This window comes from Barbatula barbatula (genome assembly GCF_947034865.1).
Source record: "Barbatula barbatula genome assembly, chromosome: 20".
NCBI classification, from domain to species: domain Eukaryota; kingdom Metazoa; phylum Chordata; class Actinopteri; order Cypriniformes; family Nemacheilidae; genus Barbatula; species Barbatula barbatula.
In genome coordinates, this window is record NC_136783.1 from 845334 (window position 1) to 868242 (window position 22909).

At 41.7% G+C, this 22909-nt stretch overlaps 2 protein-coding genes across 3 annotated transcripts in view; both read right to left on the reverse strand.

Moving 5' to 3' along the window:
• The window catches only part of nckap1l (NCK associated protein 1 like), a 75435-nt gene extending 68392 nt beyond the window's left edge, over positions 1-7043 (reverse strand). For both annotated transcript variants that reach the window (XM_079483291.1, XM_079483292.1), the window contains exon 1: positions 6854-7043. In XM_079483291.1, the coding sequence (XP_079339417.1) occupies positions 6854-6943 (90 nt within the window). In that variant the 5' untranslated portion in view covers positions 6944-7043. The remainder of the gene's footprint in view (positions 1-6853) is intronic.
• Positions 7044-8638: 1595 nt separating this feature from the next.
• LOC306909168 (uncharacterized protein) lies at positions 8639-21155 on the reverse strand. The gene is made up of 6 exons (XM_079482610.1): positions 20893-21155; positions 19331-19411; positions 19188-19223; positions 14642-14803; positions 14292-14375; positions 8639-11265 (listed from the first exon to the last, which is right to left on the reverse strand). Exons 1-6 carry the CDS (start codon positions 20989-20991, stop codon positions 10741-10743), a joined length of 987 nt encoding a protein of 328 aa, XP_079338736.1. The 5' UTR covers positions 20992-21155; the 3' UTR covers positions 8639-10740.
• Between the last annotated feature and the right edge of the window lie 1754 nt (positions 21156-22909).

Here is a 22909-nt window from a genome sequence, read left to right on the forward strand (position 1 = left end):
CTTAAACCAAAATGTATAGTTAACTCAGCGCTGTTAGCATAGCATTAGCTTACTAGCATAGCATTAGCTTGCTAGCGGGCTTTCTGTTTACACTGTTAAATATCATCTTGCCTTCTAGTTGTCATCGAGCAACCTTGGTAAGTTGGAATACCTCTTCAAACCCGGTGAGTTATGGCTTCTCCTCTTATTATTGTTACTTGCACCTCATGTCAAATGTTTAGCTTAGCCTTCTCTGTCAGCGGCGAGGTCTTTACATGCGATAAATGCAGGGAAATAGCTAGGCTGACAGAGAAGATCTCAGAATTAGAGTCTCATATCCAATCTGTATCTGAGGATAGTAAGAGTGTAAGGACCTCAGAAAACACTTTGGATGCGAGCAACGCTAGCAAACACAGCTCAGTTCCATTTGAAGACCCCCTGCAGCTGGGAAACTTTGTGACTGTGAGACGGCGTAGTTGCAGGTCAAAACATCACTCAAGCGTTCCGATTACAGTCTCGAACAGGTTTGCCCCGCTTAATGACGCACCGACTAAGAAACCTTCTGAAAGTGCCCTAGTTATCGGTGATTCTATTGTTCAGAACGTTAACATAGAGGCACCAGCCACCATAGTCAAATGTTTACCGGGAGCCAGACGCCTGACATAGTTAAATTTAAATGTACTGGTTAAGGCTAATCGTAAATTCAGTAAGATTGTTATTCACGTCGGCACAAATGATGTTCAACTCAGTCAATTGGAGATCACAAAAGATAATATTAAAGAGGTGTGTGACTTTCACTGTTATGCTGATGATACACAACTTTATATTTCCTCGAAGCCTCATGAAACACAGCAATTCCATCAAATTGTGGAATGCAAAGTCGATATAAAAAAGAGGATGTCACAATTTCTTATAACTGAACTCAAACAAAACTGAAGTGTTACTTATTGGACTGAAAACTGCCCTACGTAACAACCAAGAATACTGGTCCAACTCCAACTGGTCCAAAATGCAGCATCTCGAGTTCTTACACGTATAAAAAAGTATGAGCATATTAGCCCGGTTCTGTCAACCTTGCACTGGTTACCTATAAAGCATCGCATTAACTTTAAAATCTTGCTTATTGCCTATAAATCCCTGCATGGTTTAGCTCCTCACTACTTGATTGTACTTCTCTCGTACTACAATCCTTCATGTGCACTACACTCTCAGGCGCCCTGTCAGTTGGTAATACCTAGAATTTCAAAACCAAGTGTAGGCGGCAGACCCTTTTCTCATCTAGTGCCTAAACTTTGGAACGGTCTTCCCCGCACTGTCCGGGAGGCAGACTCATAAACGGGGGGGCTGCAGGAAGATTGTCAGCCCGAGATTGTCCGGCCCCGACCAGGTGGGAGGTCCACCATCCCCATCACCTGTGTCCACAGGGATACGCGACATGTACCGGCTCGTCCAGTGACAGTAGCCGCTAGGCACGGTGTGTGGATGCTGGAGACCTACTGGTGCCGATGTTGTTGGGTCGGGACTTTTGGCACAGCTATTGGGTCCCGCCAGCAGGTCCCGCCAGCAGAGATCTCGGCCCCGGGAAGAGCGACGCACCCAACCTGTCTTGATGACCACAGAGAGCAAGCGGGAGGGTGGGTACCAAGACCCTAACCTGTTCTCCCATCTGTTCCAACAGGTGACCGGGGGGGGTCATTCGGAAAAGAGCAGCGAGAGGATGAGCGGCTGAGGAACTGCTGGGCCCAAGTAAGGGTCATGGACGACGACGACCGCCAGCCCGCCCCGCACCCCCTCCTGCACTTCATGATCAAACAGGGTCTGTTGTACTGTGCCGCACTGAGGCGGGGGGAGAAAGAACTGTTGGTGGTTCCCAAATCGAAGACCCCTACGATCCTGGAGCTGGCACATGCCCATCCCATGGCAGGACACCTCAGAGCTACTAACATCGCTCAGACGGATCAGAGATCACTTCCGCTGGCCCGGACTCGAGGCAGAGGTCAAGAGGTTCTGCCGAAGCTGCCCCACCTGCCAGCAGACGTCGCCCCAGCGTCCTTCCCCCAGCCGTCTCATCCCTCTTCCAGTGATCAAGGTGCCCTTTGAGCGCATTGGGATGGACTTGGTAGGACCGCTGCAGAGGTCTGCCTGGGGACACGAGCACATTTTAGTCATCGTCAACTACGCCACCAGATACCCCAAAGCCATGCCCCTCCGGAAGGCTACCTCCAAGGCAATAGCAAAGGAGCTCTTCCTGCCTTTCAGCCCTGTGGGCATTCCTACCGAGGTCCTGACTGACCACGGAACTCCATTCATGTCCCGTCTGATAGCGGACCTCTGCCGCCTGCTCAAGGTAAAACAGCTTCGGACTTCCGTGTACCATCCGCGAACGATGGCCTGGTGGAGAGGGTCAACCAGACCCTGAAGCGGATGCTCCGAGGGGGAGCGACTCGGACCTCTTACTGCCCTATGTACTCTTTGGCATCTGGGAAGTGCCCCAGGCGTCTACTGGATTCACGCCCTTCGAACTCCTCTTTGCCCGGCAACCCCGGACATCTGGGAGCAGCAATCAGCCCCACACCGAACCGTCATAGAGCATGTACGCCAGATGAGGACACGCATTGACCGAGTGATGCCCATTGTGAAGCAACATCTTGTCGAGGCCCAGCGCGCCCAGCAGAGACTGTATGACCGGCCCAGCCAGCCTAGAGAGTTCCAGTCCGTCGTGGAGAAGGTGGAGCCGGTCGACTATCGTGTCCGTCAGCCGGGGCGCCTCTGGGAGGAACAGTTGTACCATGTCAACCTCCTGAAGTAGTGGATCGCCGAGCTGGCAGCACTGGCTGCCACCGAACTGCCGGTGGTGCGGATGGGAGAACAACTGTCCCCCGTACAGAAGACCGAGCTTCAGACCCTGGTCAGTCAGTTCACAGATGTGTTCTCAGAGAAACCCGGGCAGACTCGGATCCTACACCACGAAGTCCGAACCCCACCGGGGGTTGCGGTCAGACAGCAGCCCTACCAGGTCCCAGAGGCTCATCGGCTGGCTATAGAGGAGGAGGTTAACCGGATGAAGGCCCTGGGAGTGAAAGAGCCCTCCCGTAGCCCGTGGTCTAGCCCTATAGTCATGGTTCCAAAACCAAAAGGCACCCTCCGCTTCTGCAATGACTTCCGTCGGCTCTACGAGGTATCCAGCTCCGACGGGTACCCGATGCCCCGGTCGGATGAACTCCTGAACAGGTAGGAAAGGCACGCTTCATCTCTACACTCGACCTCACAAAAGGGTACTGGCAGGTGCCCCTGTCACCGGAATCCCAAGAGAAGATGGCCTTCAGTACCCCATCGAGTCACTGGCAATACCGGGTACTGCCGTTCGGGCTACACGGGGCACCTGCCACTTTCCAGAGGACGAAGGATATCGCCTACATAGACGACCTGGTTTTACTTATGTTTTTAACCTTTTCATTGATGTATTCATATTTTTTAACTCTTATCATGCATTTATAATTTATTTTTACAATGACACTTTTTTCTGCCCATTGAAATAATAAATGACTTTGTTGTAAAAACAAATGTATTAATGACTTATTATTTATCACTTTTCACCCTTGACCCTTCTGGTCCTCCATACTGATCGTTTAAATATTGGAGAATGTATTTTTATTGACTGAAACAGTACACATCTTTTATCTTTGTTGGATTGACTGGACTTTTAAGTGTATAAACTTTGTCTGTAGGCTACATATAGCAATAAACACAACAATAAACACAATAAAACCGGACAAAACATAACCATTTAGCCAAATTAACCCAAATAGCACGAAAAACAATGTGGACAGGCACATTTTGTGAATCCAATTATGGTTTTGCATGGTTTTGGAGCTGTAACGTGCTGCACACGTGTGCAGTGTAAACAAGTGGTTTCATCGAGCTTAAAGACACATAACAGTGTTAACCCACATTCAAACAGGCCCAGGTTACGCCCCTACTCAAGAAACCCACATTGGACCCTACTATTACCAACAGCTACAGACCTGTTTCTCTCCTCCCTTTTATTGCAAAAACTCTTGAAAGGGCAGTATTCAACCAAGTTTCCTCATACCTATCCCAAAACAATCTACTGGATGACCAGCAGTCTGGCTTCAAAGCAAACCACTCCACTGAGACTGCACTCCTATCGGTCACAGAAGCACTGCGGCTAGCAAAGGCGGAATCCAAATCCTCGGTCTTGATTCTGCTAGACCTATCTGCAGCGTTTGCCACGCTCAATCACCAGATACTGCAAGCAAACCACTCCGGCAGATCATTCAAGATGTCATGGAGGGCTCGCTGTCCACTGCTCATATGATCACTGGGGTCCCTCAGGGAGTGGTGCTTGGACTGCTGCTTTTTTCCATCTACATGACATCCTTAGGACCCATCATACGGGCACACAGCTTCTCGTATCAATATTATGCTGATGACACCCAGATCTACATCTTGTTTCACCCAGACAATACCACTGTAGCAGCTCGCATAATAGCCTGCCTAGATGACATATCAGCTTGGATGAAAGAGCATCACCTGCAGCAGAACGTGGCCAAGACAAAACTACTTGTGTTTACTTGTGTCTCACTGAGAATGCGGCACAACTCCTTGTCCAGGCCCTGGTCATCTCAAGGTTGGACTACTGCAATACTCTCCTTGCTGGTCTTCCTGCAAAGACTATCAAACCACTTCAGCTGGTTCAAAACGCAGCAGCAAGCCTCATCTTCCAACAGCCCAAAAGGGCTCATGTGACACCCCATTTCATCTCTCTCCACTGGCTACCGGTTGAAGCCCGGATCAGATTCAAGTCACTGATGTTTGCATACAGGATCTGCGCCGGTGTAACGTCACGCCAGCAGAGGGAGCCCTCTCCCGAGTTCTGACTTTGTGCCACGCCATCTGTTTCTTTGATTACTTCCTGTTTGTTTTACATTTAAGCATGGCCAGGCTAGTAGGATTTTGCGAAGAATTGTTTGTCGAGCTATGCTACTGAACCTTACTCTGTCTTTGTCATGGTCATGGTCAGATTGGAGTTTGTACCACCGCCTGTTTCAAGATTGTGCAATTGCCTTTTGTTTCTACATTGTTCTCGTGGGATTACAATAAACCTCTGCACATGGAGTCTGCCTCAGCATCCGATTCATTACAGCCGGCATACTTTCACACCCTACTACACTCCTACACCCCATCAAGCAAACGAGCGGCGCCTTGTAATGCCTTCTCATAAGGGCACTAAATCCCTTTCCCGCTCATTCTCCTTCACAACTCCTTCCTGGTGGAACATTCTTCCCAATGCGGTCCGGTCAACCACATCTCTCACAACCTTCAAAAAACCTTCAAAAAACACACCTCTTCTGTGAATACTTGACAGACAAATGAAAAAAAGTACACTAACCCTCTTTTCTCAACAGGTAGTGTTCTAGCTTTTGTTGAAACTAGTAACTTTGTATTAGCACCAATTGTACTATTTCTCTTTGTATGACATATCGCTTATTGCTCCCCGAACTCTCTGTAAGTCACTTTGGATAAAAGCGTCTGCTAAATGACTAAATGTAAATGTAAAAAACTAGTTCACTTTCAAATTGAAAATTCCGTCATCATACTCACCCTCTTGTCATTTCAAACCTGTATGACTTTCTTTCTTCTCTAGAACACAAAAGAAGATGTTGGAGTAAATGATGACCGAATTTTCAATTTGAAGGTGAACTGCTCCTTTAATGAACACAATGGACTTCTGTGTATGACTACATGCTACTTTTTAACATGTATCATTCTTTTTCTTTACGCAGCTGCTGTAATAAAATGGGCCAAAGATGCAACCGAGGGACACATTGAATGACATGCTGTTTTGTGATTTTGTCCATTTGTATCCACAGCAGCCTATATTTAGCTTTTGTTGTCATAATCAAAACAAATTCACATTATATGTAATTGTGTGTCCGTAGGTTTCGTTTTTGCATCGACACCTGGCCATTATATAGAAAACCTTGTGCAGTATGTTATACTGTGTGTATTCATGTAACATGCTTGTAAGAGTTGCTGGTTAAGCCCACCCACTGCATATCCAATCCAATAACATTCTTACTAAGCATTTTTGTCTTAAAAATAGCTGAGACGTCTCAAATCAAGATGCAATTTCTTGACAAGAAAAGTCACCTAAGATACTTAGGCTCTTTTTAAGGAGAAAAATATTACAATAAAAGACGTTGACCCCATGCCATTGACAGATTTTTGGCTTGTTTTTACCATAAACTTACTTAATTCTTATATTTTTCTTCTTTAAAAGAGCTAAATAAATATCTAAGGTGACTTTTTTGTCAGGGAAAATCTTGATTTAAGAATGTTTAGATATTTGTACTGCAGAACAAGACAAAAACACTTAGTAAGGATGTCATTGTTTCCAGTATGTGTCTATTAATGACAATTCTGAAATGTAGCTATAGTGTAAATGTTATATAAAGTTTAGCAACAGACAGTACTTATTCCTCTCGAAATGGCGAAAGTGCTTCACCGTGGTGTCAGTATTTAGAAGTCAGGATTTAGTGTGTCTGTTTGATCCTGTAAAATAATGTTGTGAAGCACATCTTTTAAATTAAAGAGGAAATAAAGAGTTGTGGTTGGCTGCTTCGGTTCATTTCCTGTTTGCACTTCCTCTTTCTCTTCTTCTCAGTTGAGACAAAAACTACTTTTAAAAATCGAAGCAATAAAAGCACTTTTAAAACAAACACAGCATTCCACAATTTTCTATGATGTAAACCACACACAGGGTATTATTAAAAAAGACACATTTCAGTCTTGCTTGTACAGTGTATCAATCTGTTTCATGATCTTATGACAAAAGACTTTTTCCTCTCACCTTCTTGATATGGTTCATCCTGACTAGAACTCCTTTACCTCTGTCATTGAGTATAACAAGTTTCTCAGCCAGTTTCAGCTGATAGGCCATGGTTCTTGTTGATATGTTCTCAGCCCCAGTGAAAGGTTTTATTCCTCTGGTCTTCAGAGATCGAAGGGAAGTCAAATGACACTGACACACATTCAGGGTGGAGTCTGTCACCAGAAGAGTTTCCGCTCTTCACACTTAAGCATCCCATAGTGAAAAACCAGTCTACTGAAGCACATTCTAGTGTCGGGTACTTCAATGGAACTGAATATTGTCTTGCCGCACTATAAATTGGTCTGCTATGTTAAATTGGAATGAATGCACTTTAGTTTTAGTCAATTATAAAAAAGTCTGTTTAATACATCTAAAGTGTAAAGTGGAACTATTCCAAGTATACTTTAGTAAACTTTAAAGGTATACTCTTTAAATATCTTTTTACATTTTGTAATACAGAACTGACTCCGTTTTGAGTGCGTTTTGGTGACATTACAACTACGCTGGGTATAGACTGATTTCACATAGCCAGCGAGTCTGGATGGGAAAACAGAAAGCAAGGATACGCCACAACACTTTGGACCACCAACCTGAGGCTTCTCATGTGACTTATGATCTAAGATGTGTGAATATGGGCAGATCAAATGTTTTAGGAAATGTTTACACATTTATTCTTTATTGTAAATTTGGTTCGGAAGTTTTGTCTTGAAGCAGTGTGTGACAGTTCACATCTACGGGTCATTGTTAGGCCCTAAAACCCCTGAGCTGCTATAAGACGCACTGTAATCCACTGCTCCTTGGGTTTATTGCTTGTATACACTCAACCAAGTCAAAACTGGCCGTTTTACTGTATAATATTGACAAATCTAAAGAATATATTTTCTTTTTTTTCTTTTCGTTTGGCAAATTCTTTATACATAAACAAAATATATATTTTTTTGATTGAGGTAGACTCACTGCTCAAGTCTTTTTATCTGTCTAGCAATAGAAATGAAATAGTTTTTTGAAGGTTTTTTTGACTTCTCTTTTTCTCTTTACATGTTTGTTTCTCATTGTCTTTAATCCCTTCATTGGCTTTATGTTCATTATTGTTTACCTAATTGTCATTGAATGTCCTTATTTGTTGACCTGAAGTTTGTGTATTTGCATTAATAAGAGGAAAACAATGAAAATTATTGCCGGAATTTATTAAAATGATGCATCCCAATTCACCTACACCTTAAAAGTATGAAGTGTTTTCATATGGAAAAGTATACATATTTTAGTAGCAAAGCCATAAAACTGGAACATCCTTAACACTCACACACAACACAATACAGCACTTCTTAGCATTTAAGCATTTATGTATTCATTTTTGACATAAATGTATGTCATGATATGTTCACATTCACTAATTCAGTGAAGCACCACTTATTTCATTTTGATCAATGCACTGAAGCGTCACTAAACTGTTCATGGATCTACTGTATATGCACTTTGGATTTTCAGTCTAGAGAAGACAATCCTGAGACAGCTGGAGCAGTTTGACCGTCTGCACCGAGAGCTACAAAAATCACTTGTTTGCAAAGATGATGGATGCCAATGACTTTTTCAGTTTCTTGGTTATTTTAGGGAAAAGTGTAGTCGTCCATGTCTATACAAGGCAAACTGATGGCACCTGCTAGCTTTTAAATGACTTGTCTTCAGGTTTTATGTGTGGTAGAAAATCCCTTTTAAAATAAAAAAAAAAAGAAACACATCACTTGTTTTATTTTATTTTATTTTGAACCCGGGTAAAATTTACAGCATTAAAAAATAAAATACCTCAGACAGTTACACACCTTTTCAAAGTCAAATATATGTTTTGCCTATTTAGAGCTACGCATATAAGAAGATCAAATGACCAAACATTTATAGAAACATTTAAAAAAGTTTGTCAACTAAAAGCGTTTTTTATGTGTGTGTACAGTGGGCTGTAGCGGTATTTCAGGGGGGATGTTGTGTAGGCTAAAGCAATATTTGTGATGATGTAGCTTTGTTACACACTTTGATGTCATTTGTAAATAGTGTGCAGCGTTATGGATGACAACTCCTATATACAAGACATTTATTGAAGCCAGAATATAATCTTGTGGTAGCCCACATAAAAAACCTAGTACGCTGTTGTATTTTCTATAGTATAGTATCATTGCTATGGTATTCTGTAGTGTTAACTATAGTAAATTTATCTGAACTGTAGTATGCTTTTGGCTAGTTTACTATACAGCAAAGTAAACTACAGTATTTTTTCTGTGGGGTTGTGCTTAATTCACATAAAATTCTTTAAAAATGGGCCATAAAACCTGAGACTTTACTTTGTATTTATAATTTATATTTTCTTTTACCAAAAATAATATGGGGCCTTGAAACTTTAGGCACGTCTTTGGTGACCCTTTACTATCACAGTATCGTCACATGATATAGGGACATAGTATAGTCTGTGATATCTGGGGGTTACAGGAAAACTAAGTGCCCATAAAAGAACATTAAAAACTACTAACAGCACAATAAAGTATTCAGTCCCGTTCACAGACATTGTCAAGACCAACAACACAAAATGATTTTTTGATTCAATGTGATTATTAAACTTCAATGTAATGTTTTGTTATAGAGGGTATGCACGTGTCTTCACCGCACATGTCATGCCACGTGAAGTCAAGCGAGTCGCGCCCACTGAGTGGCAGAAATACTGAATGCCGCAGTGTTTATCATTATCTGTACTCTATTGACAATGGGAAAAGGTTTTTGTGCGTTTGATTGTACAAACAGATTGAGCACGAAATCAGAGACTGACAAATGACAGAACATTTATGTTGCGTAAATGTAAGTGTATTTGTTTGAATTTCTAACCAGATGTATTTCACACAAATTGAAATATCAACAAATTATCAACACTGTAAACATTTAGAAGATTAATGTAAATCTTGTAAGGTGTATTAAACCACCAAATGTGTAGAAAATGTTTACTTAAGGCTTTGCGTATTTCCCCGGCATTAATATCAGATACAAAATGAATTCTGAGTATTATTTCAGCGTACCAGTACACCTGGTTCCTATGTAAGTTGTAAGGATCACTGTCGAGTACAGCTGCTTTTAATTTCAGCAAATAATTGTGTGTTCTAGTCCCGGTTTCTTTGTTTCTCCTATTGAAAGCAGCCATTTTGCTTAATGTTTTGCCACTCGAGGGGGCGTTCTGGTGTGTTCACGTGGGAAAGTGACAAGCGTACCCTCTATACAAGCAGGAAACTGAATGAAACAAAACTGTCCACATGGCAGAAAACCATTTCTTCTCAATCTTCTTCAAAAATGCGTTTGTGAAGCAACAAAATAGAGCAAACTCATATAACCCCTTTAAGTAGGCTTGATGTAAGCTGAACAAGGTAGGAACAGTTTACCTCATGATATTATTATAAAGTATTTGACCTTCTTGGCAGTTTATGTAATTTATGTAATAGTTCCCATTGACATGCTCGCTTTTTTATTTCTTTGGTGCAATCAAAGAGAAAGTGTGGTCAACCAGAAGTCATTTCATTTTCCATACAGACCCACTTGTGAAAACTTGATTGTCATCCCCACAGACGAACATGTATACAACAGCAGCTCATTTATCATATCACAATAATAACGATAAACATACATCCAATAAAAAGTAACTACCGCTAGAATTTAGCAGCAGAATAAGTGCAGATCCTTTTTTTGCTGACTGATGCATTATTACATTGTGCTAAGGCATTTTCAGCCGTGGTGACTTGAATTTAAGCTCCAGTGTTATACTTCTACAGTATGAATTCAGCTAGGTTCTATTGGCAGCATTTTCATAAAGGACTGAATAGTAGACAGAAAAGCTCTTAAGATAGAGCACAAGAATCTCCGTTTCTAGAACTATTAGACTCTTTGCCATCCATATTAACGTCACCTTCCAGTAGATCGCCATCAGGGGTGGAAGGTGTCGGTGAGAACTCTGATGGAGCGTCCTCATAGCCGCTACTTTCATCATAGTCATCTCCATCACGAGCTTCATGCTTCGGATTAAAATGTACCGTTTGTTCGATAGTTTTTTCCAGCTGTAAGGTCGGGCTTTTATTCAGATTTACCGGAGAGCTTTCATTGTCTGAGATCAGGGATGCTTCCTGGTCCACTGATGTTCCGTCTGGGGCATACTGAAGCCAGATGGGTCCAGCATGTCTTCCCCGAATCTCTTCTGTAGCGGCTGGACAACGTGCAACAGTACCCAAGTGCACAGCGCTCATCGCCTCACTGGATATATCCCCATCTACAGAAGTTCCTGAGAAGACAGCGGATGTATCGCAGACTCCTTGTGTTTGGTCACCCACCAGGTCATGGACTGGAAAGACAGAAACTGAATTTCTTTCCTGCAGAGGACATAAAAAACATGTCTTTATTCAACCCTTAACCCTTTTTTTCAAAAGCCCCAAATCTTTTTGCGCTATTTTAACAGAATGTTTCATGACGAATTAGGATGAAATACCCGTAGTTTTACATATACTTGCTCGTGGTTTATAAATGTCTAAATGGTTTGGCCATGAGTTGCTGACTGAGTATCGACCTACTACTGTAAATCCCTTCTGTCTTTCAACCAGGATCTGTTGTTTACCCCTAAGTGAAGGCTAAAGTGCAGGGGTGATCGTGCTTTTCGTATTGCTGCGGACAGATTTTGGAATGCCTTGCCACTACCCATAAGACAAGCTTGTTCTCTTAATATGTTAAAAACCTTTTTATTTTCTCAAGCGTATGGCTGATGGGTTATTTGTGTGATTTTATATTTTTCTTGTTTGTGTTTTTACTGGAAAGCACATTGGTCAACAGAAGTTGTAAATAAATGAAATTGAAATCTAAAGTTCCACTAATACATTTACAGAAATATGCTTGTATTTCTGTATTACATCAATGTTCGGTGTTTCATTGCCCACACCTGCCCTGTGTAATCATGCCTTGTTAGTTCCCCATTTAATGCCCTCATGTATATTGTCTTGTGCTCGTTTGTTGTGTATACGTCTCCTGCCTTGATACCAAGTTCCTTGCGTGTGTTCAGGTACCTTGTACAGTTTACTGCCTTGCCCGTTGTCTACCATCCCTGTCTTTAAGACGTTATGTCCTGAGTTTAGTTATCAGGGTATATGCAGGAATCATAGAGATTAATTTACTACCTTTTACTACCTATTTTACCACCTCCAAAATATTTTTTACTACAAACACGACATCAAGCAGCAGCCCTTTTTGGGGAGGGGAGGGGGGACAAATTGATATCAGCTAAAGGTATATTAAATATACTATATAGTAAGGTACATAATATATGAAATAAAATTAGGTACATTATTCTTTTGGTTTCCTTTATTATTTCAAACAATAGGCCTACAACAAAGTGCAAAACTGCAAATACTGAGACATTTGTTTACTGTTTTAAGGGTAAAAGCTGTGTATAAGTAATAGCTTATATATATATATAAAATATATATAATTGTCTCTGCGCCGCAGCAGATTCGTAGATTTTTTTATTTTATTTTATTTTTAGACATTATTTTTTTTTATCTTATCGCGGGCCAGAATAAATTTCAATCGGGCCAAATTTGCCCCCGGGCCCGCTATTTGAATAGGCCTGCTCTAAAGCGCTACTTGTTGATAACATACTTTCAATCTTTAAACATGTGACGCCTTATTTTTATGCTCACAGAACCAAATTCAGTTTTCTTTCAGATATTTTTGCACTTGAATATATTAAAGCTTAGGACACTTGCTAATAATATACTTTTTAAGGACGATGTAGCTTATCGGTATAGTCACAGATTTGTCAACTGTCCTGAGCATTATTGGTGAGCACTGTGTTTAGCAGGCACCTTACAGAGTTAATGCGGGCTACCAGATGCCCATGGGCACCACGTTGGAGACCACTGGTTCACACAAAGCGCGAATGAAGCGTTCAGCGCAAGTGATTTACATGTTAAGTCAATGCAAAGACTCTATGACCTACTTGCGGTGCGATTCGCGCGAATAAGGCGGCGAAAATTGAGCATTCGCGTGAGTTGAAATATCTGAACTTTTTAGTTCAGCGTTAACCAATCAGGAGCTTGCTCTAGTAGGGCCGTGAGCGAGCGGCAGAAGCCCCTCCCATGACGCAAATTTGCATCTGTAATGAAGCGAATTTCATGCGCGAATGATGCGAGTAAACTCAAAATGTTCAAGTATGCCACCTTAAAATGTGGAGCAATGCCGAATCCAAGTATGTACGCCGTTTTATCCTTGCCACACGCGAAACTTTTGGCTATATCAGAGTCAGTGAACATGTTTTGGAACAATTCCTCAATGCCCTGATTCGAATTATATGAATGATGGTTCAGGCACCAGAGAACCTCAGCCCTGAGGTAAGGTCTGCTGTCTGGCTATCGCTGTTGTGGTGGTGCTGGTGGCACTGGTTTGCTTACATTTCCCCATTTCACACTGTAAATTTGGTAGAAAATAGAAGCAAGTGGCTAATATCAAATGAGGCAAAAAGGCAGAAAATGTTGTTCAACCACGGAACTCTACAGTTTACTTATACGTCATTGCTATCAACACCGACTCACTCAGGGTCCTGTTAGCACAGTATATATTTGTAAACTAGGCTAGATGAAGATAAAACTTGGAGACACAAATATTAAGCAAAATATGAAAACTCATTATATATTGGGGTGGTGATGAAAAATGTACTACCAAGTCAAATTGCGTTTGTTACCTTTTACTACCTTTAAAGGGCCATAATTGTGGTAGATTCTTTTTACTACCTTTTACTATCGCGCGGACACCCTGGTTATTGTTGATTTTGTTTTAGTATTTAGTCTTGTTAGTGTTTTCCCCATCGTGGGTGTTTTGTTTTGTCCTGTTTTTTGTTATTAAAGTCCTGTTAACCCCTTCATCGCTGCCTGCAATTGGGTTCTTCCTTCGCAATCCCTGACAACTTTTAAAACTCTTTAAAGTCTTAAGACATATATTTTTACTCAGGCTTTTTTATAATATGCTCTACCGAGTCTTTACTGCATTTGATCTGTATATGCAACTGAGTGTTTGTTGTGTTTTTTGTCTTGTGCAGTGATTTGTACTGCACAAGAGGTAGTTCCAGTCAGTTTGATTGTATCAGGTCTTAAATCACGGAGGAGATTGGGAGCATAAGAGGACGAGCGACCGGACCGTCAGAGAACATTTGTTATGGTTTGTGTGTGTCGCCGGCAGTCGCCCGTGATGGGGTTGCCACCTTTGTTTATATACGTTTGATTTGAATGAATTAAAAGTTATTTTATGTTCGCCGGTTCCCGTCTCCTTCCTTCTCTTTTATGGAACTTTGTTACAGAGGTCAACTCGCAGTCATGAGAAATACTGCTGTTCATGTCTAAATGTCCTCTCTCACCTCTTTTAACACTTCCATCTCCTGCATTAATGAGGCCACCATGTCCTCCAGCTTCCTCCGAGCATCCCGCTCGCGCTGCAATTCCTGCACACAATGAAAAGCCCAGAAAATGCACAAGAGGTCAAGCAAAGATGGACCAATCCATCGTAGATTTTCAATCCACATAATTGGAACACTACTAAATAAATTATTGAACAATTTAAAAGCACACGAAAACTAAGAAAGATGCCATTAATAAAGCTGACTGTCTCCATGAAGCCTCTAGAAGTCTGAAATACACACAACTTGCCATATCGATTTGCTCAAATGCTGATAACGTAGAGGAAGTGATGTCATTACAAACTTCATACCATGGTGACTGCATGAGCCTCTCTCTGGGCTTCAGAAAGCATCTCCTCTGCCCCCTCAAGAGCATCCTGAAGAAAGTCCACCTGAAACAAACAAGCCTCCTGCTGAAGCTCAAGAGCTCGCATCTCCTGTAAACAGACCTCATAGTCTTCTCGCAGCTCCACCTGAACACAGAAACACTTCAGTTCTTCACCAGCACTGTAAAAAGGTTTCGCGGAATCCACACAAACTCAATTTCATCTACAAGATCAACATAGTTTACTGCTACATGCTGTGTGTTCTTCTCAACATTATGTGTAAAACATGGGTGTTACGACATCAGACCACAGAGAAGTTCTTCTAGTTCAAGCATAGCAGCTAACAAGTTTATTGTCGGCCTATGGATCACCAATGATATGTTTATTGCCATATTAAAATTATCATTATAGACAGCTGCAGGTCTATTATAGGCTGCTTTTTAACGCATTCTTTGTTTTTGTCACTGACAAAGATTTTTTTAGTTCACGTAAGACTGTTGCATTCAATTTTTATTTGTCTTTCCTTCCATCTCATGATCAATCTGTGTGTTTTTAAAGGCATACTAAATTGCTTGTTGCAGAATGAATACTTCCCTGACAGCACACATACATCTGCAGAACATATATTTGTGATAGTTTGGTCATCTGCATTACATCTAAGAGGCATCAGATGTCTGTCACAAAATGGCTTTGGACAGAACCCAGATGCAGGCAGACGAAGGGTAAACTCAAACTTTTATTCAATGAAAAACCCACAATGGGGAAAACATGCACAAAAAACAAGCAAAGAAACACATAGAAAACAAACACTTCCCACGAGGGAGACAAAACAAAACAAGGTCTTTAGAAAAGAGAAATAATAAGTTCACAAACTGTAAACAGGAACCAGGGTAATCCAACAACAAGAGAAACAGGGGATACTACCGTGAGTGCAAGACATCAGTGTTGAGAACAAACACAAACAATGCACCGACCCTGAACAGAGGGAAACTGGGGCTATATAAAGGGAGACACTAACGAGGAGTGATTACATGGGGAGAGTGGTGACAGGTGACATGAATGAAAACAGAGCAGGTGATGGGAATAAAACCCTAACAAGGGTGAAACACAGAGCAGATGATGGGAATGAAACCCTAACGAAACAGGGCTGAGAGACATCACAGGAGGACATGTGGCGCCAAGTAACAACATAAAGCCACGTGTCTCCACACATAACACAACAGAAACCCGAAAGACGTGGCAATGTCATGACTCTGCCCAGTGAGCTAGAGAACTCGAGACAGGAAGGACAGAGTCCTGACAATGTCATATAGATATCAAGTAGATGTCTGTAAGATGTTTATGATTTAGAATGGATGGAAAACTGCTCAAGATGTTTAGTAGGGATGCTCCGATACCAATTTTTCCATTCCAAATCCGATTCCTAAAGTGAAATGAATGTTGTTTTTTACCTTTTAATGCTTGAGTACATTCAAATGAAACATATTTTTTTAATAAAGTATTGTATTAAAGGTAAAAACCATGTAAAAATGTATTTATGAAATGTACTGGAGTAAAAGTAGGCCTACATGTGCTTTATAATAAGTAAAAAGTACAGATGCACTTCGTCCATTTCTGTTTATTGCACAAAAGTGTTCACACGCATCCTAGACAAAGAAAATTCTCTTTCTGAACTCGAGGAGAATTTTTTCTCCCCATGTTCATAACATTTAAAACACAAAAGACCAGCGGAGCTTAGAATTTCCATGAAATTAATGATGCTAACGTTTGATTGGTTTGTTTCATCGACTTTGAACATAGTGCATGAAAACTTTTAAGGTGCTTTCATAATAGTTAGTCCCTTTTGAAGTTTTATGAGTAACATAAGCGGCTAACGCACATGATGGGAATTGAATCGTTCCCGTCAGTTCGACACCCGATCGAGCAAAAAGGTCTGTATCGACCCGATCCAACATATCACATTGTACCTCATTTTTAGCAGATGTTTTTTACACAGCAGGTGTTCTCCAGACCTCCAGGTCTTTAGCAGACGTACCTGTGCTATCTGGGTTATTGAATTGATTCAAGATGACAAGAATCAGGGACCCGTTTCAATAAGGAGGTTCAAGCAACACTGAGTTATGAACTCAGATAATCTCTACTCTGAGTTTTCTGTTTCAGAACAGCTGGTTTCAATGAGTTAAATCCACTCTGAGTAAATTTACTCTAGGTTACTCGCGTTCATCGCGGCATTAAAAAGCCATCATCAATTGAGCGAAGATAACACGATTCACCATGGCAACGGCACGTGACAAAAAACGCTCCGTTTATTTCTCGCCAGTCGAATTGGAGGCACTATATATATACATATCTATATATGTATATATAAACATATATAGCTACGATTTTTGTCATGTATGTGCAATCCTTCTTCAATAAAAAGAACATGGCAGCAGCTGAAAATGAAATATATAAACATCATTCAGTCCGGTGAGTTTAAATGTTCTTGCTAGTAGGATGCCTTACTGGGAAATGTTTGATATATTAAATAAACTGGCCTTGAAAGTTATGAGGATATGAGAACCGAGAACCTGGCTATAGAAGACAAAAAACTGGCCCTGCTCGCCCCTGCTCCAGCTATGTGTAACAGAGGCCAGCTAGTGAAGAGCTGTGTGTAAGCCTCACTCCCCGACCAACAGAGAAGCTCTAGCGACAGACGCTATAGGGACTGTGGTCTTTAGGCTCCTAGTTAGAGGTCCCGTCTCTCATTCGGACCGACATCTGTTTGAAGCACGCGCAGAACGGGGCGAGTGGGACCGGTTACATGTGCACCCAATTGGGAAATCCTAAAGGGTATTTGAATTATTAGAGGTTGCAGCAAGACCACATTTATTTGATCAGCCTAATTCAGAAAGACGTTCACCATTCACCTGTAATCCTATGAACCTCCTCTTTGAGGGCTCTCACAGGAAACTAAACTGCATGTTCACATAGAGCGCGAATGAATCGTCAAAAACGCGCCATTCGCGAGTAGTTGGACGCTTGAACATTTTGTGTTTACTCGCTTCATTCGTGCATGAAATTCGCTTCATTCGCGCCATTCGCGCGTGAAATTCGTGTCATTCGCGCTATTCTCGTCATTCGCGAGTGAAATTCGCGTCATTCGCGCGTGAAATTCGTGTCATTCGCGCTATTCGCGTCATTCGCGAGTGAAATTCGCGTCATTCGCGCGTGAAATTCGTGTCATTCGCGCTATTCGCGTCATTCGCGAGTGAAATTCGCTTCACGAAAATGTTTTTACAATTTACCGGATTCTCCGACCTCCTCACTCACTTTCTTCCAAGCGAGATCCTTTTCATTCCTATTTTTATGAACACGTATCATAAAGCTCCGGGTGTCCACACACTGAGATGAGCTTGTCCTCCATTTTTTATTTCTGCCTCTGCTCGCTACGTCGTCTACGTCACTACTAGAGCAGGCGCCTGATTGGTTAACGCGGCGCGAATTTTCGCCAAAGTTCAGATTTTTTAACTCGCGCAATTCGCGTCATTCGCGCTGCCTCATTCGCGCTATTCGCGCCGCAAGCGCGTCTATCGCGTCTTTGCATTGACTTAACATGTAAATCACTCGTGCTTGACGCCTCATTCGCGCTCGGTGTGAACATACAGTAACACAAATGTATAAAAAGTGCGTGAGAGCGATGCACACTTCTCTTACTGCTCTACATACAGTTGCCTTGCTAACGTGTTCTGCATCCCCCGTGTTATATAGAAAGCTTCCATTAGCAAAGAAACGTAAGAGCGCGACCCTGGCGAGTGAGGTTTGTGATGTAAGGATGAAGCAGAGTGTGGATATATTTAATGGACTGTAAAGAAAAACGGTATCGCTCAAATAAAGAATCCTCCGGATATGATAAAACATCCAAACGGGGCTTCACCATATATTCTCTCCCGACGTAAATTTAACTCTCTCTGAATGAACGGACATGCCATTTTAATGTCTGTGTTACGAACTTGTGCGCGATTAAGGAAAACGAATGAATAAACAAACGGCGAAGACAATTTCAACACCGCTCGCGCTTCTAAAGGGGGCGGAGATTGTAACAATCTCCTCGTCCCGACCAGGTTAGGTTCACAGAGTAGGTTACTATGGTTACTCACTCTAAGTATAAGATACCTTGATTTCTGAAACGGGCTTGACTTACCACACGGTCACAGGTTTGATATACCTCGCGTTCTGAAACTGAAAACCCAGAGTATCCCGTTTTCTGGGGTTAACTTACACTGAGTTTGCACTTACCCTGCTTTCTGAAACGGGTCCCAGGACTCAGTATCGGCTGACTGGATGAATTCTAGCGGTGAGAGCAGTGCTTTCAGTGAATCATAACAGATGAGTCACCAGCCACACCTCTTCATGATTTACATTACATGATTCATCACTTCACTTATTATAAAAAAATCGCCTCCACACCTAGACCACAAACACTTTGAGGGCTTTCAACTCGTCCCTTGTAACAGTGTATGGCGTGAAGAGCTAGAGAAGAGAACCTCACCATTTCTATTTTTTCAGTAAGAAGGTCCTCTTCACCCTAAAAATAGAGTGTTGAATAAATAGTCATTAGAAATAAAACTTTTTTGTTTCACTTCTACAAGAGACACATATCACTTGTGCAGTAATGTACATCAGCATACTAACAAGGCTTTCTTTTCTTTGTCCTGGTTTTAATGATCCACGTCTGCTGTCATTGCGTGACAGGAACCTGTTTGTTTCTTCTGCCTGCATGACAACAAACAAAAATGATATTATTGATTTTAAATAATAAAGCAATCTTGGGCTAAAAATCTCTGAACATTTCTGAATTTCAGAGAATAGCAAAGTGCCTAGACGACTACTATAACAACAAAGATACAGAGCAACAATATGGCTGGTTTTACTTTCAGAATGTAGTTTGGGTTCACAACAAACACAAATGAAGCGATTTGAGCGAGTTATGTACACAGACAATGCAAAGATGCCAACAGACACAATTGGGCGGCGCGAGAAACTTGCGAGAACTCAACCGAAGCGAGAAACTTATCTGAAAGGCTCATTGACACCTTCTGTTTGACCCGTCCGTACGTGTGAAGACAATCCCCATTGTGTGGCATTTCCGTGTCAGTCGCGCAAACTACTCATGAGCATAATATGTAGAGCAAGGAACGAGAACACACAGTTACTCTTTCCATTTGACAGAAAGCTCATTGGTGAACGTTTTCAGAACGTTCAGCGGTCAGTGTGAACATCTCAATGTGTAGTGATCTGACTGAATCAAAATGACAGAAGGGACAGAATAACAAAAACACAGGTTGTTCAAGACATCAAGTATTTTCTTTTTATAATGTGCTTTAAAGGGTACGTGAGCTTAATAGAGACATTCACCCTACAAAAATATTGTTTGCGTTATTACTTTGCGTGTTCTCAGCTATGATAAAGACACGTCCATGTCATGCCTGTGTTGAACAGCACATTCTTTATTTTGAAATAGAGCACAGGGAACCTCTGGAGACTATAGTCTTGAAATTGGCTGATGCGATGTCATCGGCCCTGGAAACACAGCTAATGCACTTCTTCAAAAACAATTGAAGAAAACGGTTGCCAAGCAACACACACATGCAGTGGAGACCGCAGTACTGCTGAAGTATGACCGCTTCTCACTTCCCAAAACACAAAGAACACAAGGACGCAATATCGACATATGTTTCTATACAAGACTGCTCCGAAAGCAAACATATATCTGACAAACATCTATTTGATGTCTTCATTTACATCTCAATGACGTATTTTTTAGTTGTTTGCAACACGTCTGCCGTCAGATGTCATTTAGACGTCTAGAAGATGTTTATGATTTAGAATGGAAATAAAACTGATGTTTCCTGTGCTATCTGGGAACCAATCAGATGAAAGGACCAGAACTTGTTATTCGCTGTGACGCTTTTCTGGCTCGTATGGTGAAGAACTTTTCTTCTCGAGGACCACAGATTCACAACACGACACTTCATCCGATAGAATCATGAAATACAACAGAATTCATGGGGAGATGTGTCATCATAAGCCGAGGGTGCGTCTTTAACACTTCGCCTTTTCACGATGTAGCTACACATTGAGCTCCGGAACGGATTCGAGTAACTTAGATGTCAGGTGGATACACACGTCACATTACATTGTTATCGTTATCGTGATGTGTTTTGTCAGATCGCGCGTCGTGATATTGTCTTTACCTCTCTGATAATGTGTCGGAGAGACTCGTCTTCGCTCATTCCTCGAGACAGTGTCCGTTTCCGCAGCGCAGCCGCTTTCTCCGAGTTTCCCGAATGCATTTCTCTACGCGATGACGACTTTCAGCGACAAATATTCTCCAGACAGCGACACAGTGTAACCCGTTTCCGCAATGTTCCGGTTCAAGAGCAGAGGATGGTGTAATGGGCATCTGACACCATCCCGCCCATGATGCTCTCGCGGTGTGGTGACGTCATAGGCTGATGCGTCTGCGCAGCGCCGCGTTGTCTAAATGCCATCTGCTCGGCTAACGCTGGTTTCTTAACGGACCGAGGAATCATGCAACACAAGATCTGCACAAATGTTCTGGCTCCATTGAAAGTCCTCACGTTTCTTTTAAAACGACACTTTGCAACCCCGATAGCACGCATACGTCTGTTTGATATTTACATCTGCAAGACGCTCGTTTAGATCCATTCGTCTGCTGTCAGATGTGCGAATGTATACAACAGCTCTTGCTAAGACGTTTATACGATGTTTTTACACAGTAGATGTTTTCCATCACTTTAGCAGACATCTTACAGACGTTACGTTACGTGTGCTGGTTGGAAAGAGTCCTTTCCCAGTGCCTCCACCAAGATGCTTATTTGCATGTATGTAAACACGCAAGTCAGATTTGACCAATTCAATCTTAAGCATGACATTTACATTACATTTAGTCATTTAGCAGACGCTTTTATCCAAAGCGACTTACAGATGAGGAAACATTGGAAGCAATTATAACAACATAGGCCACAAAATACATAAGTGCGTCAAAACTAGTCCATTAAAGCCTAGCACAGTATACAAAGCTAAGAATAGAGGGGTTAGTAATTAGTATTTTTTATTTTTTTTAATAAGAAGTAAAGAGAACAAAATTAGGATAAATCAATCAGCGACGTGTTGATGGAAGAGATGCGTTTTCAGGCGTTTTTTAAAGATGGCAACCGAGTCTGCTGATCTTGTAGCAGCTGGTAGATCATTCCACCAATGTGGAACAGATCCAGAGAAGGTACGGGAGACTGACTTTTTTCCTTTTTGGGATGGTACCACTAGTCGTTGTTCCTTTGCAGACCGCAGTGATCTGGCAGGAACATAGATCTGCATTAGCGAGTGGAGATACGATGGTGCAGATCCGGTGTTGGTCTTGTAGGTCAGGAGCATAGCTTTGAACTTTATGCGGGCGGCAACAGGGAGCCAGTGTAACCAGATGAAGAGCGGAGTTACATGCACTCTCTTCGGTTCATTGAAGACCACTCTTGCCGCCGCATTCTGGATCATCTGGAGAGGTTTGATTGTGCAAGCAGGAAGTCCAGCTAGAAGCGCATTGCAATAATCCAGTTTGGACAGGACAAGAGCCTGGACTAGGACTTGCGTAGAGTGCTCTGATAGGAAAGGTCTAATTTCCTAATGTTGTAGAGGATGAATCTATTTAAAAAAAATGTATTGGATTTTACATTGTAGACACTTAACAATTAACAAGTCCCCATACAACAACCCTAACATACACAATAATAAGTGACATGACAAAAAAAAAAAAAAAATAAGTAAATAAAAAATAAATAAATAAAATACAAATATACATAACTAAATCAATACAAAATGAATTAAAAAAAATATATATAAAGATAAAATAACATAGTACAGAGTTACAGAGTCTGTAAATCAATTAAGTCCCAGCAAGAAATTGTGAATTAAAATAGTCCAGAAATGGCTGCCAGACCGCATAAAATTTCTGGGTTGAACCCCTGATCGTGTGTTTCAACTTCTCAAGTTTCAAGTTTGCCATTACCTCCTCAACCCAGCGCCTGTGCGTGGGAGGCGCATCTGACTTCCAGTTGCACAAAATAAGACGTCTGGCCAGTATGGATAAAAACGCAATGGCGTCTGATTGTGCACCAGATATCGCCTCACCAGTAGGGGTCACACCAAATATTGCGATTTCAGGAGCAGGGCTTATCTCTCTGCCACAAATGTAAG